Below are 16,395 nucleotides of genomic sequence, written 5' to 3'. Positions count from 1 at the left end.
AATACCATAATCTGCTCAATAGAAAATTGAAAATTTCATGTCATTCTTTTGAAAAATGAAAATAGGTAAACTCATTTTACATTTATATTGATTTATTGAAAATTCAATTTTAGTTGAATTCAACCCCCTCCCCCTTCCCAACTACGAACCAGTCTTCGAACGATTTTTTGTCCTCCTGGTTCAGTTCCCTGCGCTCATAGGTGGCTCAAAATTTTTTTGGGTGGTTTCTCACTCAAAGTAGACTTTTTCGACAATTTTTGTCAAAATTTAGAAAACATGATTTGCTTTTACACGGCATGTGTATCTTTGTACTTGAAAATGCTTCTTGAATTGTCTCAGGTCCTTTGGAACTCTTTTCGACATAACGATTCGTTCTTGATGAAAAATTATGGGAACCTTTTTTATTGCAAATTTTACCTGGAATATCATGTTTCTCGTGAGTGCCTAATTTTTGAATAAAAACTCCAAAAACTGTTTCTAGGGGAGGTTTTACCCCCCCCCCCCACTCAAAGACAATGTTCAGCCAGTGAAGGAGGAGAAGGGGGTTATGTGGTTTCATGTATTTAGGTTCAAATGTACCTACTTCTTTCACATTGCGTTTTTTCAAGTTCCACTCCCCTTGTAGGACAAAAACTGATGCATCTTTAGAATCCTTATAAAATTCTGAATTTTTTTTGGATTGCAAAATTATTTCAGCCACAATATTTGTTTGATCGCAAGACTTGAAATTCAACTTTTTTTACGAGTAGTTTTTAGACATTTTAATATCAAATTTACTGATTTTTTTGATAATTTCAAGTAATATTCGTTCAAATTTTGGACATAATATTTCATCGATTTCTGTATAATTGACAAGATTTTGGGGCCGGGTTCACTCATTACTGATCTATTTTATAGACTTGATGCGATTTTTGCAGTTTTTTTTTTACTATGCAATGGTAAATTCACTTAATCGCAGGTGCCTAAATTACTTTTTCTGCATTTTAGAAAATTTTTGCCCTTATTTTACTCAATTTTGGTGATACCTCATCAACTTTTTCCCAATTTTCAGCCTTCTAATTTTTTTCATTTTCGATAATTATTTTCATGTCATCTTTTCCAATTTTCTGTTAATTTTAAAAAAACTTGTTTATTATTAGGTTAGTATTTTTTTCAATTTTGCAATTTTTTCTAAAAAAATTTCTCGCTGACTTTTAATTTATTTGGCTAGTTGGAAATTTTTAAAATTGAAAAAAATGTAGAGGATGTGACATAGTTGAATTTCTTTTTTTGTGGAACTCGGCGATAACCTTTAATATAACATAATATAATTTTCCCAAAATCTGAAAATGGGTGGAATTCGATCAAAAAGCAATTCCTTATTGAAGATTTGAGAGGGGCTGGGAGGGAGGGGTGGATTCCAATCGGTTTTAATAAGGCTGGAAATAAGAATCTCCCTCAATATTGCAACTCAAACGCTTCAACTTCTTTATTATCTACCATTTTCTTTCATTTTTAAAATCTTATTCATAGTATTATTGAAGAAATAAAAGTACTAGCCATTAGGTTCCTACTTGGACTTTCAATTTTTTGATAATTCAACCTTCAAGTATTGTTGGCTTTTTTTTGCCATTTTAGGGCAAATAATTCATTCAAATGATGTGAATTTTTGTATTTTTTTTGGACCTGAAAATAAACTTGATACCCAACCCTGCGTGAATGTTACATACAGTTTTCTAAAATTTGTTTTCTTGATTACTATTTTTGTAGAGAATGGGGGGGGGGGGGTAAAATGTTCTAAAATTAATCTAATTTTGAATATTTTTCAATTTAATTGCGCACATTTTTTTTCAATTTATGAGTAGTGCTCTACCCCCTTTAATTTTGCACATAAGCAAGTCATGAACCAATCAACTCAAAGAGCTTCAAATCTTGTTCGAGAAAAGTTATATTCATATTCTGCTTTTGGGAAAAATTGAAGGGGCTAGTGCACTGGAGCATTTTAGAAACTTCGATCAGCCATGGCCTCCCTCTCCTTCAATTTTGATTTTCAACTAAAATTGAAAATGTCCCTTTTTGTAGTCCTTCTAAATCATTAAAGACATTACTCCAATCATACACACTCTGTATACAGAAGAAATAAGCCTTAAATAAAAATATCACCCATTTTATTACAAAATTGAGAATTCATCTTTTAAAAACCAATCTCTCGACAAAAATACAACATTTGAACACCGATTTAACTACATACAATTAGCGCTCTCACGACAAAAAAAAAAAAACATGAAAAACTTACCGCATTCGGAGAAGATTAATATCACGCCAAATGACAGGTACAACCTCCATGCTGTGGCCATTTCTGAAATAAAAATATACGATAGTCGGATTACTACAAGATGGAAAAAATACCAGCTAAATGCATCTCCAGTTCTCGTATACCTACGCATGAAACGTATAATACACGAGAAATAAATAATAACGATAACAGAGAGACGTGGTGACCGGGGGGGGGGCGGTGGTGGCGTCTCGTCGCTCGTATTAGTACACGCGGCAGTAAGGAAAATTCCGCAAAGGAATGCGGCTAAACCGCAAAACTTCCTTTAGTATGTCGTTCTAACTGCGGATTTCGTGTTTTACCTTAACCCATTCGGTAGTTTTGAAAACTGATCAAATCGTTATCATCCGCAATACCGTGACGAGTTTAATTCCCATTTCCGTTTCGCGTTTCGCATACAGCTTTTAAACTCGTGCGTAAATTTTCAACTTGTACATATAATTCGAGTCAAAAGTCGACTAAATTCATAACTTGTATAGTAAATAGTACATCGTGTAAATAGAAAAACAAATACAACTTGTGCATGAGTAGTTTCATATTTGTACTTGACATCATTTTATTGAGTAATCCTACCTTGAAGTCAAAAGTACCAACAATGGGAACCAAAGTAAATTGAAAACCTCGTAATGTGTGAAAAATAAGTTGGTAGGTACCTCAGATTAGTACGACGAAAAGTACTTTCACTCTGCAACTCCTTCACCTGAGTTTGATTCTGTGTAATATTTTCCGCATAATAAATAGGTATGTGTATGTAGCACTGTACCTAGTTATCTGCGAATAAACCTCCATGCATGAAATATTGGTTCTTTATAGAGTAAAAAATTCCTTTGGGTTTGTAAGGATGATGTTAGAGGTAAAGTAAACGTGGCAAAGATAAAACTCCGTACGAGCATTTTTTCTCGTTACTCGAAAAAATAGATATAAATTTCATTACATTGTACATTTTTTCGCATCGTATAAAGAAGTGCGAGATTTAGGCTGTCTGCCATATAAATTTATATCGTACACTGTACGTATAATATACTATGTAGTATTTTCTTTAAAATAAATTTATCCTGTACGGACGCGTGTCTTTGATTACAAAAAAATATATAAAATTACCGAGCTTGCAGCTTCAAAGACAAGTTAATATGTTAGCTAATAAAGAACTGAAAAACAGGATAACTTTATGGCTATTTTTTCAATTTAGACTGGCAAAGACTCCTTGTGTGATAGGCTTTTTCCACTAGATTTGTGTTACGAGTACCTTAGACACAAAATAAGTGTCCATTTAGCCCTAATGTTTTACGTCAGCTAACGTGTATGTACTTGTGGAATTTTGTATCGTTCTATATACGTTTACGTACTCGTAGGCTCTAGCTTAAGTGAAATTGTTGCGCTGGAATTGAGAAAACAGAAAGTTTAAACGCATCGTGGAGATTTTTCCTAGTCATCGTGATATATTGTTCAGCTTCGTGTTTCATTTTAGGAAATTTTCTTTTAAAACAACTTGTAGAAAAATGGTTAGGTGTGGTAAATTATTGTTTATTTAGATACTTAAAGCATCAAAATTGAAATTTTTCAGAGAATTTTTGCAAGTTGAAGTCCTGTATGGTTGATAATTGAGGAGGTGGATAGCAAAACGCAATAACTCCATTTTTGGTTTTTTTGGGAAATTAGGAAAAATTGTCAGGAGGGGAAGGGTGGGGGGTCGAGTTCCGAAATTGGTGTCAAATGAAAGGGGGAGGTGCCACAAATAAAATTTCCACTCAATTTCAAAATTTCGGTCACCTGGGTAAGCACAGTGAGGAAAAGAAAAAAAAGTTATTGCGTTTTGAACGCAAAATTTTTTTTTTGGTGTTTTTCTGCAAAAAAACGTATTTTTTATTTGAAAAAATTGATGTTTAATCGAGAATTTTCGATAAAAAACAATTTAAAAAATGGAATGTGAAATTCAAACAATTCCTGTGTGTGATATGGCATTCAGAGAGTGGCAAAGAAAGCACCATTTTTTTAAGTAACTCCTACCCAACGATTTTCAATACCCACCCGATGAAAAAAAACAGTGTTACCACATCTGCGCAACTGAAATGTATAAAAAGTAGTGGAGTTATTGCGTTTTGCAAACAAAATCTCATTTTTCAATGCATTTAGCTCTAAAATCAGACTTGTTTTCCTCGATTGCGCTATGATATTCAACTGATGGACAAAATCTGACACCGGGAATGGATTCCCCGTTGAATTTTACATAAGGATAGATATCAAACTCAATTTTCGTAATTTTGGAGTTATTGCGTTTTGCTATCCACCTCCTCAATTATTGTTTGTTCATCTTGGAATCTTTCGTTTTTTTGGGCCTTGGGAACATTGTGCTTCTTTCTTCGCAGTCTTGTCTTCAATTTTTCAAAACTTCAGCTTGGTTTTTCTTCCGATTTTCTTGCTTTTGTTTTTGTTTTTCAAAAGTTAGGTACATAATTACTGCGAAATTTTTGAAGGAAAAAATTACTATGCTCACAAAATTAGGTACTTTTGAGGGAAGTTTTCAAAATTTGGGATGAAAGGAAGGGGGAGGGAGAAAACCCTCGCCAAATTGGGGAAAATCCATCCAAAAAAAAAAAAAAATAGTTTTGATGTAAAACCATCTCACAAGATTTCTCGAGTCAACCTCTATCATCCTCTCCTTGATCCGAGTATTGTGACCGAATGAGCTCACAATTCAATTTTTTTTGACAATGTTGCACTAATTTTGCAGCTCTAGGAAAATTTTACCTTGTATTGACCTATTTTTAAAATATTTTCAGCCATGTAGTTCCTCGACATTTTTTAAACGAATTTTTGAACACTTTAAAATGGAGAAAAAATTTCAAGATTTTTTGAACATCCCTTCCAAAAATAACACGTTTGATTTTTCAGCGCATAAGGAGCCATAATCTCAGAAGCTATTTTAAAAGAAGTTTTTTGACATTGGTATGTCTTTTGAGTTTTGATGCACGTTGCTGCTCAAAAATATAATAATTTTTAAAATATTGATCTCAAAACGAAGGAGGTTTTTTGAATTTTTTAAGAGTGGGTTATTCAGAACATTTTTAGTCATAAATGAAAAATTTTCAAACAAATTTCTGCAAACTTAAATTGCTGATTTTCCAATTTTTTCCATGTATAGAGGGGGGGGGGGGGGTATGTACCGAGACCGAGATACTAATGTTGAAGGGCAGGTTGCGAGAATTTTTGGAACATTTTTCAAATACCTAAATTGGATATTTTTGATTTTTCTGGCACGACTTGATTTTAAATTACGGAGTATTGAAATTTTCAGGGATTTTTTTCGTGAAAAACCTCAACTTGAAGAGTGGAAGCTAAAAAAAGTCAAAAAAATTTTCAGAGCCACTCAAGAACAATGATTGCTTATCAGTTTGAAGCTTGAGAATCAAAAATTATAATTTTAGTGTTTTTTAATGTACCTACTTTGATTTGGCAAAATTTCACTTTTTTAAAAAAAATTTTTGATTTTATTTTTTTTCAATTTTTAATTTTAATTAAAATTTTTTTTTTTAATTTTTGGTTTTCATCTTTTTAAAAAAATTATTGATTTTAACTTTTCTTGATCATGTTGCACCGATTTTGAGCCTACCTAAGGGTATGACTGATAAACGCCCCCCCCCCCAAATTAAAAACAAACATGGAGAACTTTTTTTGAAAAAAATTCATTACGTTTCTGCATCTACATACTTCTGAAACTATCTAGTAATTTTATGTCTACGAGTTTCAAAGTGTTTGAATCATCTCCTCCAGAGATGAAAAATATTGAATTTTGGGCACATACTTAGTCACTTTCGACCAAATTACTCGGTTTTTAGGAAGGTGTGAACTCAGATAATTATCAATCATCTGATTTCTTTTTATTTTTTTTTTTTTAAATAATACCTAAATAATTTCTATGAAGTTGAATAAAATGATGAAATTTTAAGACAGAAAGGGGTATGTACCTAGATATAATCGAGTTGAATTCTGGTAGCTTGTCGTGGCATTTTTCCAGCATTGTCAATATTCAAAAAGTTTCTCTGTTTAGTAAATTATCAGCTCAATAATTATTATTGTCTAATAATTCGATATTTTTGTTTTTATTCCAGAGTCTATAATATGTATGTAGATCTACCAAAATGAATCTGTCAAATCCATGGATGAGTCAATAATGGGTAACGTGTTTTGGTAAGTTTTTCATGATACCTTTTACACAATTCCTTAGTTTATTAGCCTTAGCAACGCACGATTTACTCGTCATTTCGCTCTTCATTTTCGAGAAAATGAAAATGTATGAGATTAGAGCTGATCCGAAGAAAATCTCGTGAATATCAGTAATTATTTTATTAGATGAGATGAGGGCATACTCGTATTACACGACCATAACACCGGCCGTCAGCGATTGAAGTATATTATTTTTTGAAAGATTTATCACAGACGAATGAGAAAAATACACATAATTTCAATTACCGAAAGAACATCTTCAATGGGACACCATTCACAATTTCACATAACCAGCCGGTCTACTTTTTTTTTTACTCTTACTCGTCACATTGTTCGTTTACTACTTACGTTAGTAGAGTGAAAATCCTACGGTTAGGTTGTCAATACGAAAGTGACAAGGGTAACAAATTTGAAATTCAATTAGAGATTAATGGACGTTTCCTTTCTCGATATTCTTTGTCTATTAAAATATTCCGCGAGTCAAAGCTCGTTAGTTTTTTTCCTTTATAAAAAATACGCGTAATATACGCGAGCTTCTTGTAAAATTAAAATAAAAAATGCGAAATTCTCAAAAACCGAGTGACATCCCTGGTTGGGAAATTTGATTACATTTTGCTGTTGGAAAAAATTCGTCGATTATGAGGAATAATTTTATCGGATTTAGGAATATTTACGTATTTATATTTACAATTCTACGTGAGAAATGAGAAAGAAACGCAAAGGCGGATACGAAAATAGGCCAAAATTTACGAGCAAAGGTGCCTACCTATATTTAAAATGAAGTACGTGCACGTTTGTATTCAATTTCAACAGATATTCTCGAGCACAGTGCCGTCTGTATTGTCACGACAAAAAATATTGCCCTGTATTGACAATGCCTACAAAGTAATCCGGGGTTAACGAAATTATTGAATTATTCTCGTAATTATATTCGGCTGTGAATAGAACGCTTGGTGATAATTTCGTTACTTCACGTCTCAAGTCCGCTGTATACGTAGGTAGGTAAATAGGTACTCTAACTTTATACTCGTATCGTACACGTATCTAATATATGTACCTATACATACATTATACATTGTTCAGCCCTATACTAGTTAGGTAGGTGTATTATTATAATATGCAACTTGCATTCATTTCCTTATTGTGGAGAAACAGTACACCAAACAAAATCATAGCTGTTGCGAAGAATATGATTAGGTATATGTCTACTATACATAGTATATGCTATAGTATTTCATTTTAATAGATCAGTGTGGTTAAAATGAGCTCCCATGGCCGGAAGTATATACCCATCGAGTACAGAAAAACATCAAAGGATATGGTTTGTAAACTGATTTACTATACCACCGAATGGAATATTTGACCGAGCAAAGTACTCGCACTCGTATGTCGTTTGATTATATGAAATGTTAAAGTCTAGCTTGAACGTTGGTTATACGAAGAGTGTGATGGTATGGGACTCACATATCGCGAATCTTATTAATATTTATGACTTGGGTAAAACAACGTGTCTCCAACTAAATTAGCTCATATCATCGTTACGAATTCTTTAACGAGTCAAGTTTTCAATTAGATTTGATTTTTCAATTATCATCGTCGCGTACTCTGTGGAATATTGATTTGCCTAGAAACACGGGTGTTGTAAACGTAATTAAAATTTACAGTGATGAAAATTGAATGAAAGTGAAATTCGCGAGGAAATTTTCACAAGAAGTTTTCATTGTATTTTTTGGAAATGGGTCAACAATTCCTATTTTTGCCAAACTTATCAAAAAATGTCATCTTTTTGTAAAAATTGTCAAAAAAGTATGTACCTACCTGTTTTTTGTCAAAATGTTCAAAAAATCTTATCGCCAGAATAATTGTCAAAAAAGTTTCGTTTTTGCCAAAATTATACTTACAGAAATGTCTTTTTTGAAAAAATTAAAAAAAATCTCAACTTTTTGTCAAAATTGCCAAAAAGTCCTGTTGTTGCTAAAAATTGTCAAAAAACACTGTTTTTTGACGTTATCAAAAAAGTCCTAATATTTTTTGCAGAAATGACCAAAAAACTTTAATAGTAGCCAAAATTTCAAGAATTCCTGTTTTTGCTAAAATTATCCTAATTTTGTCAAAAATTGACTTCCTCTGACGATTTTGACAAAAAACGAGAATTTGTTTGACAGTAAAAATAAGTAGTCACTTTTTGACAACTGTGCCAAAAATGGATACTTACTTTTTGACTATTTTACCCTAACACTAAATCTAAACAAAATACTATCTTAATTTATCCCTAATCCTAGATTTAAGATGCAAGGGGGGGTGTGGGGGGAATGGTTTGTCCACCATGACCAATGCCCCCTAGGAGGCGGCCAAGGGCCTAATCACCTAAACAGGCTTTGTCATAATTCACAATGTGCCAGTCCAGTAGACAAAGTCCCCCAACCTGTCTTGGGAAAAAGGATTTTAGGGAGGAGAAATTGGTGCCTGGGGGGAATCAACAAGTGCTGGTCTCCCTTTTGCATTACAAAAGTTTTGGATATGGGGGGACTTTTGTGAGGCAGCTGGTTCACTTGCTAAGGCCTTCTCACCAGCCGCTCACATTGGACTTAAGAGTATACACTATAATTACAACTAATTAATTTAAGCTGAAAAATTTAGGAAATTAGGTATGATTAGTTAAATTGGTCATCTATTTAGCATAGGATGTACAGTGAAACTGCGATAACTGCAAACTTAAGGGACTGGAAAAATTAGTGCACTTATTGAGTTTTTCACTTAAAAGGGTTTGCGCTAAGTAAGGTTATTTTTTTGCAATTTGCACTTATTAAGGTGAATAAATTACGTGACAAGTGCCTAATTTTTTAACTCAATTTTGATGATTTTAAATTTGATTTCACATTATCTACACCCATTTTATGCCAACTCTACTGGTTTTTCAATTTTACATGATTTTTTTTTGGACATTCTATCATTTCAATGTAAATGTTGGAGGATTTTTTGGATATTTTCTACTTTTTTTTTGCTGTATTTTCCAAATTTTTACATTGGCTTGAATGATTTTCACTAAAAATCCGCCAAATTCATTGCACATATCGAGGTAATACTGTTGCAGTTATGGAGGTGAATAGACCGGTTCATGGTGAGATATTCGGTTTTAATAAGCGTACAGGTATAGCGTGAATTTAACTAATATTTTGTAGTCGAATGGTTTTTTCTTTTGTTGTGTGAGGGTTGAGGGTTCACCGGGACAACTTTTGCATAAGAAAAACAATGCTTAGACACCCACTATATTCACACAACACTCGTACGCGAACGGGTCTATTCACATGGTAAATCAACTGTAGGGACCGGGGATTAATTTTGGTTGCACTTAACATAAATTTTCACTTATTGAGGTTGCACTTATTGCGGTTCCACTGTACAATATTTATTTACAACTTAAGGTAATGCATTTTGACGGGTTATTTACAGGGCTTCTTCAGGTCGATGTTGGGTTGATGTCTAGATCAGGATTGAAGCTGTTCCTCCTGTGGGGTGCATACTCTGACAGTGACTGAATGGTCTTTGAAGCATTCAATGATGGACTGCTTCACTGTTGGCCACTCTAGTTTATCCAGACCACACCCTAGTCTTAGTACCGCTATCTTTTTGATCTTAAGTTGGTTGCATTTGACAGCAAGTGCTTTCATCATTGTTACAAAATCCTTGATTGTTGGCTTATTGTTATACTGTTCTTTGGTGATGGCTGATGGCATGAAGGATGTAATTTCCATATTTTTTGAGCTTGATTACTTCACCAACCTTAGCACCCCTTGACCGCAGTGTGTCCTGGTTGCCGAAGGCTCATCTGAACTGGAGCACAATGCCCTTGGACATCCTGAAGTTTCAGCTAACACAATCGGGCCAAGGCAAACTGCAGATATTGTCTCATCAGATCATCCTTTAGTTTCTCCAGGGTGAAGATCCTTTTTTGATCGGGTCTCTATTTTTCCCCAGTTGGAGTGTTGGATTCTCTTTTCTAGTTCCTTCTCTGCTCGTTTGAGGACTTTCTCCATCCCAGCTGGACCAAAACACCTGGACCCTCCCCCCTAACCACCATTCAATTTTTCACCCTTGCCAGCAAAGGCTACTACCAATAGTTGAAGAGCTAACTGGTTTCAAATTCTTCCTTTATAAAGTATCAATACAAGTACAACAAAATGAAAGATCAAACCCTTACCCAAAGTGTTTTTCAATTCGAATTTGAAAAATATCACAGGCTGTAGAGAAATTCTCTCTTTTTTTATTATTGGAAAATGAAACTTATAGGTTCGACATTTCTAAGCGTTAAAAGGAATCTCCATCATGCAAACTTTATTCTACGCGTGTATATGGAAGAATAAGCGTTAAAAACTATGAAAACGTCAAACAAATTCGTATTAAAAAAAGAAAATAACTCGGGGAAACGCGCTGTTTGAAATTGGTACAAGTTGGAAATGTTTGCGAAAACGTACGAGCAAGTACATATCGTCGAAAAGAGCTGCGAGCGGTATTCGACATTATACTCGCGTATCTTGGTGAACTGCGGTTTTGATTTGTAACAAAAGCGAGATTTTTTTTCGCGGTTGTACATCTTATGTTTAGTATATTGACTCGACTCGACTCGAAGAGCGCGATGAGCTGTATTTTATTCATATTTTATTGCCGGGTATCGCATACCGCATACCTCAACTTATGATACCATATAAGGGCAATATACGATGGTTTTTCGAAGCAGACAAGAACCCTAATCTAAATAGGTATTCATTATAATTCACGCACTCCGTATTTATTTACTATACGTATACGAACCATTAGATCGTATATACGGCGTTAAAGCTTTATAATAATTAAACGCTCTCTCAGACGTACAGCTTAGATATACGTATTCTATGTAAATGAAAATAATTCGGCAACGGTTCGCCGTCCAAGTATGATGAGGTTAATTAGCATGACTCATCCGATGCTATACGAGTAGGTAGAGGTACACAAACGTTTAACGTATTACAGAGGTAGTATTTCTTTCGCAGCATTTTCTTCTTCTCTCATCGCTGGTTTTTCCAACGACAACGCAGTTGAAAATAACGATTTTTTTCTCGTAGTCAAGGAACCTCATTTTAGTTGTTGGATTATTTCCAACTAGTGATTTTCAACAATCCTCCATTTGAAGCTTTTTTTTTCGCTCTCTCTCAATTTCCAGGATATGGTATTTTATATAAAACGAACAATTCATATTTTCGGCGATTTAGGTTAAATTTCGCTCACGCATCGAGTCCGCGGGGTATCGACGACGACGACGATGGTTGGCAGTTTGTTGTAGATATACGTTTCGAGTTTAATAATTGGAATTTTCATGGTGTTTTAAATTGGCCCAGCGCAATGACATGATTGAAATTTATATCGTACTAGTTCGATATTTCTTTATATATTGTAACGAATTACCAAACTGTCAAAAACATAAGCTTGGGCCGGCGATAGGCGATATCCACTGTACTACGTACGGTTTTGGAGTAGGTACGATATTCGATTGGATATTGCAACTTTACAATATTGCACTTTAGTACGTACTACGAACGCTTTACGAATGTGGTTTAATTTGTGTAAGAGGCAAAAATGTTCAAAATACGATTAGTCTCTATATTGCCGGACGCTTTATACGAGCTATGGTTTTAGAATCCGTTTTAAAAGCATTTTTCGCCGCATGCCCGAGTCCAAATTGCATTGCATTTTAAATCAAGAGCCGTCGTGGTTTTCGTTTCGTTAGACATCGAATGTGTGAGAGAAACAAATTGACGAAGTAAAATTTGATGTACTCGCGAATGAAGTGGTAAAACACACGATGGCTTTTAATGGAGTAATTTTTATACTCGCACGTTTCTCTAATACGTATACATTGATTAATTTAATGTACATCGTTAATACAATAGATAGGTAGAGGTACAACTCGCACACGATGCGTTATTCGAAACAAAAAAAAAACTATAGGTAGGTACCTACCTATCTGACACTCATTGAGGGATAATTTCACGTCTCTCATATCATGATACGTACTAGAAGAGTAACGTACTCAAACCTACGTAGTATACGACATACGTGTATATTCATTATCAACATCAATCAACAATATACACCAATTAACTATTAGCAACAAATGCTGCACCGAAAACAACGTGTTTCAATGCTTTAATCAACACATTTCAAGCGGAATATTTTACAAATGAAAATCTTATCGCGAAAAAGGACCGTAGCAGCAGATAAAGTGACGCGAATGTAAAATATTCATTGCAATTTAGATTTTTCTATTCGCATTTACGTATTCTGCCAGGCACTAATATCCCCAGCATTATAAATTAACGCAATTACCGCCCGACAGGTTTACGAGTACCGATAGTTTTTTTTCTGTGTTTTTGCTTTTTTATTTTTGTTTTTAAGCCAACGATCTCGTTTTCGCGCATTTCTGAACGCTAAAATAACGAGAGCAAATTTTCCATAAGTACTCTATATGTAGTACTCGTGCATCGTGTAGTGTGTATATGGTTTGGCTGATGGCTGCAACCTTGTACGTAATAACCATCGCAACAAAAAAAAAAACCATCGTTCTCATTTATTACATTTGCAGGCAAAAAGGATTGTTTCGCGTAGTTGAATTTGATGCACCTTTAATTGAATGATCTTTGGGATAAGATACAGCTTTTTTTGTCATACGTGCATCTATTGCAGTGAATGTGTTTGACCCTTTTAGCGCCCTCTAACAGATAAATTTTTGAAATCGAGTTATAATTTTTTGAAAAAAAAATGTTTATTTTGTGAAATTTATCTTTGGCTGTACGTTAGGAAAACTTCTACGACAGTTATTCGTTCAGCACTCCCTGAAGAGCTTGCAGACAGAGTTACAATTTTACAAACATGATTCTGAAACACAGTATTATTTCAGTACCTACCACGTTGTTGCAGTTTAGTAATAAAACCGTAGCAAAGAATACAAATACGAGAAACACTTCCGATCGGATCGTAAAACTGGAAAAAATATGAGGAAATAACTCGATCAAATTTACCACTAAAAATAATCCAACGCGAGTCAATGAAATGGAAATAATCTCCTAGCTAATGTAATAAATTGAAGGTAAAATTAGCTATCTGTAATTCCAAAAAAAAAAAAATAATAATAACAATAATCCAATTACAACCTGTCATTAATTTTTTCAATGTCAATAAATTTGCTGAAGTCCCAACGGATTATTAACTCGGTAAATGGCGATGGCGCTAGCGTATAAACATCGACAACAAAATCTTACAACAGACAGTTTTTTTCTCATTCGAGAAATTTCCCACAGTTCGATTTAAGAATTAAATATCACGATAAATATTTCAGCCCGTCAACTTCGATGACCTTTATATTCGTGTACACGTTTGCAGCGGTCCCATGAGCTTTCACACGCCAATGTTCAACTTGGAAATACGAACAAAAAGAAAAAATGTCAACAAGTTCATCGCAATTCACCGTGTTGTGCTAAGATTCTCTAAACGATTACCTACATACTTTGAATTTCATCTTCACAATGGCAATGATTTATCGAATGGCGATGAGAATAATTTATGATGGTTTGGATATGTTTTTTTTTTGAACGCGTGATTTGACGGAGCATTGCAATTATATTTTTCGCCCAGTTAATCAAATCTATGTGCTTGCCTTTTGGAAATATTGAAATTGTAAATCAACGTAGATAATATCACCATTTGTATACATTTTCAGTTGATTAAAAAATAAAATAAAAAAATATACGAGAATTTTTCCAAACGTTACCTTTCTCCTTTTTCTTTTACGCGCAATTGGATACGAATTTTGATACCACAATTGACTCGAACATTTTATTTAGCGATAGAAAATTGAGTTCTTTTAAGCCAATTTTTAAATGCAAATGGTCTTTTGACTTTGGTTATAGCGAGAGCGACGCGACGCGACGCATCGTCATCTGTCGATATACATTCGCAACTTCGTTTCCACCATCATTCGCTTTATTTTCGATAAAGCTTTTACATCAGCGAGAAATCGCTTTCGGATATTTTCAACTTTATGGCATGGTGGGTATTTCTTGAGACGAAATTATAAGCTATCGTCGAAGTAGAGCGCAGACTGAAGGGGTAGAAACGAATCTGATTTATTCATTTTCACTATTTTCTTTAACCAACACATGATGTGAATTGCATTGTTGTAAAATACGTACAAAGACCTCAGATTTTTCCAATGAAGGAGGTGAGGGGAGAGTTGTGATTACATATACGCAGAAAGTTTCACTTTTCTTATAAGGGCCATTCCATGTCACATCTTCCAGGTTTTGATTTTATACATATAGGTTTGTTTTTCCAGCAATTGAAATTTTTGCCTTAAGGCATAACTTTGGGGGTCTGCTGTAACTTGAAAAAATACGATTTGCGGCATTTTGAAGTTAATTAAGACTAGTTTCAAAAAAGTTTGTGATGTAGCCAGATGGATACCATCCAATCAGTTTACTAAACACACTCTCAAAACTCTTGGAGAAAATAATCTTGAAACAACTTCAAGATTGACTTGATAAACAGAATACATTTCCTCTCTTCCAATTTTACCCCAGAAAACAAACTTCAACAGTTCATCAATTACATCACATCATGGAATTCATCCAAAATGGCTGTTTTCAACTTTCAAAAATTATGAATATAGTGTAGCAGCATTTTTGGATATCCAAGAAGCATTTGATTCGATTTGGCACGCTGGTCTCATACACAAAATCGCTATAATACTTCCACCAGCTCTAATCAAAATCATTGAATCTCTCCTTCACAACTGATCATTCATTATCAGAATCAACCAATCACATTCAACAGTGAGAAGAATATTGCAAGGTGTACCACTGTACCTAAAGGAGCTGTACTCAGTCACATTATTCTCATTTTACTGCAGTGATATTTATATGATGATATTCCTACTCTCATTCAAGATGATACAAAGTTTGTTGATGACATGTGCTTATTGTCAAAAAATATAAATCTTTCAACCGCTTTCAACAACTTTCAAGAACGTATTGATGAAATCTCAAAATGGTTATGTATTTAGGTATTGGAAACTAAAACTGAATCCAACTGAAACAGAAACCAAGATATTTAATTTGCTTTGCAACATTGTCCCCATACAGCAGTTGAAAATTGGACAAGTAATTATCCCTTGGAAACATACTTAAGAACGTGTGAAATACCTTGGTATTCTACTCGATACTCGACTCACCTATCAAAATCACATCCTAAACAAATTGAGAACAACCTGCCCAAAGTTAAGCACACTTTCATCAGCAATCAAATTGTATCACCCCGCTTGGCAGTATCATGACCATTCCAATCACGTAATCCTGGTGTTAAGCGCGCACCACTGCTCCTTGTCCTGCACACTTCCTACGCATTAGGCAAAGCTGCAGCCTGTTGCTTTGCAAATGGAGGAGTCCGTCCACGAGGTTGACAATCATCCTCTAGCTCTGACTTCTTCTACTCTGCCTTGCACAAAAATCATCCCCATGGCATCCGCTCTTGTCAGCCATCCAAAGTACTTGAGTAACTGACCAAGGACCATCGCAGATAGTCGTTTGGTCACACCAATATCACTCAAAATTGAGAAGTTAATTCTTTTGGCCATCCAAGGAACTTTGAGCAGCCACTTCCAGCACCACATTTCCATCACGTTGATCTCAAGTCTATCCACTATTAAATCAAAAATCTCAACTTCAAGTGAACACCACAATTCTTCTCTACTCCACCATACTTTGTTCATCACTAACCTATGCTTCATCAATTTGGGTTGGAGCTTCCTCCACAAATGTCTCAAAACC

The 16,395-nt window shown here is 34.4% G+C and overlaps 1 protein-coding gene across 6 annotated transcripts in view; it reads right to left on the bottom strand.

The window, feature by feature from the left end:
* Positions 1 to 16,395, bottom strand: part of LOC135831213 (mucin-5AC-like) — a 407,292-nt gene that overhangs the window by 103,164 nt on the left and 287,733 nt on the right. For all 6 annotated transcript variants that reach the window (XM_065343528.1, XM_065343529.1, XM_065343530.1 and 3 more), the window contains one exon: positions 2,276 to 2,338. In XM_065343528.1, the coding sequence (XP_065199600.1) occupies positions 2,276 to 2,338 (63 nt within the window). The remainder of the gene's footprint in view (positions 1 to 2,275; positions 2,339 to 16,395) is intronic.

Source organism: Planococcus citri, chromosome 1, assembly GCF_950023065.1.
Source record: "Planococcus citri chromosome 1, ihPlaCitr1.1, whole genome shotgun sequence".
NCBI classification, from domain to species: domain Eukaryota; kingdom Metazoa; phylum Arthropoda; class Insecta; order Hemiptera; family Pseudococcidae; genus Planococcus; species Planococcus citri.
This window is presented reverse-complemented; position numbering and strand designations above follow the sequence as displayed.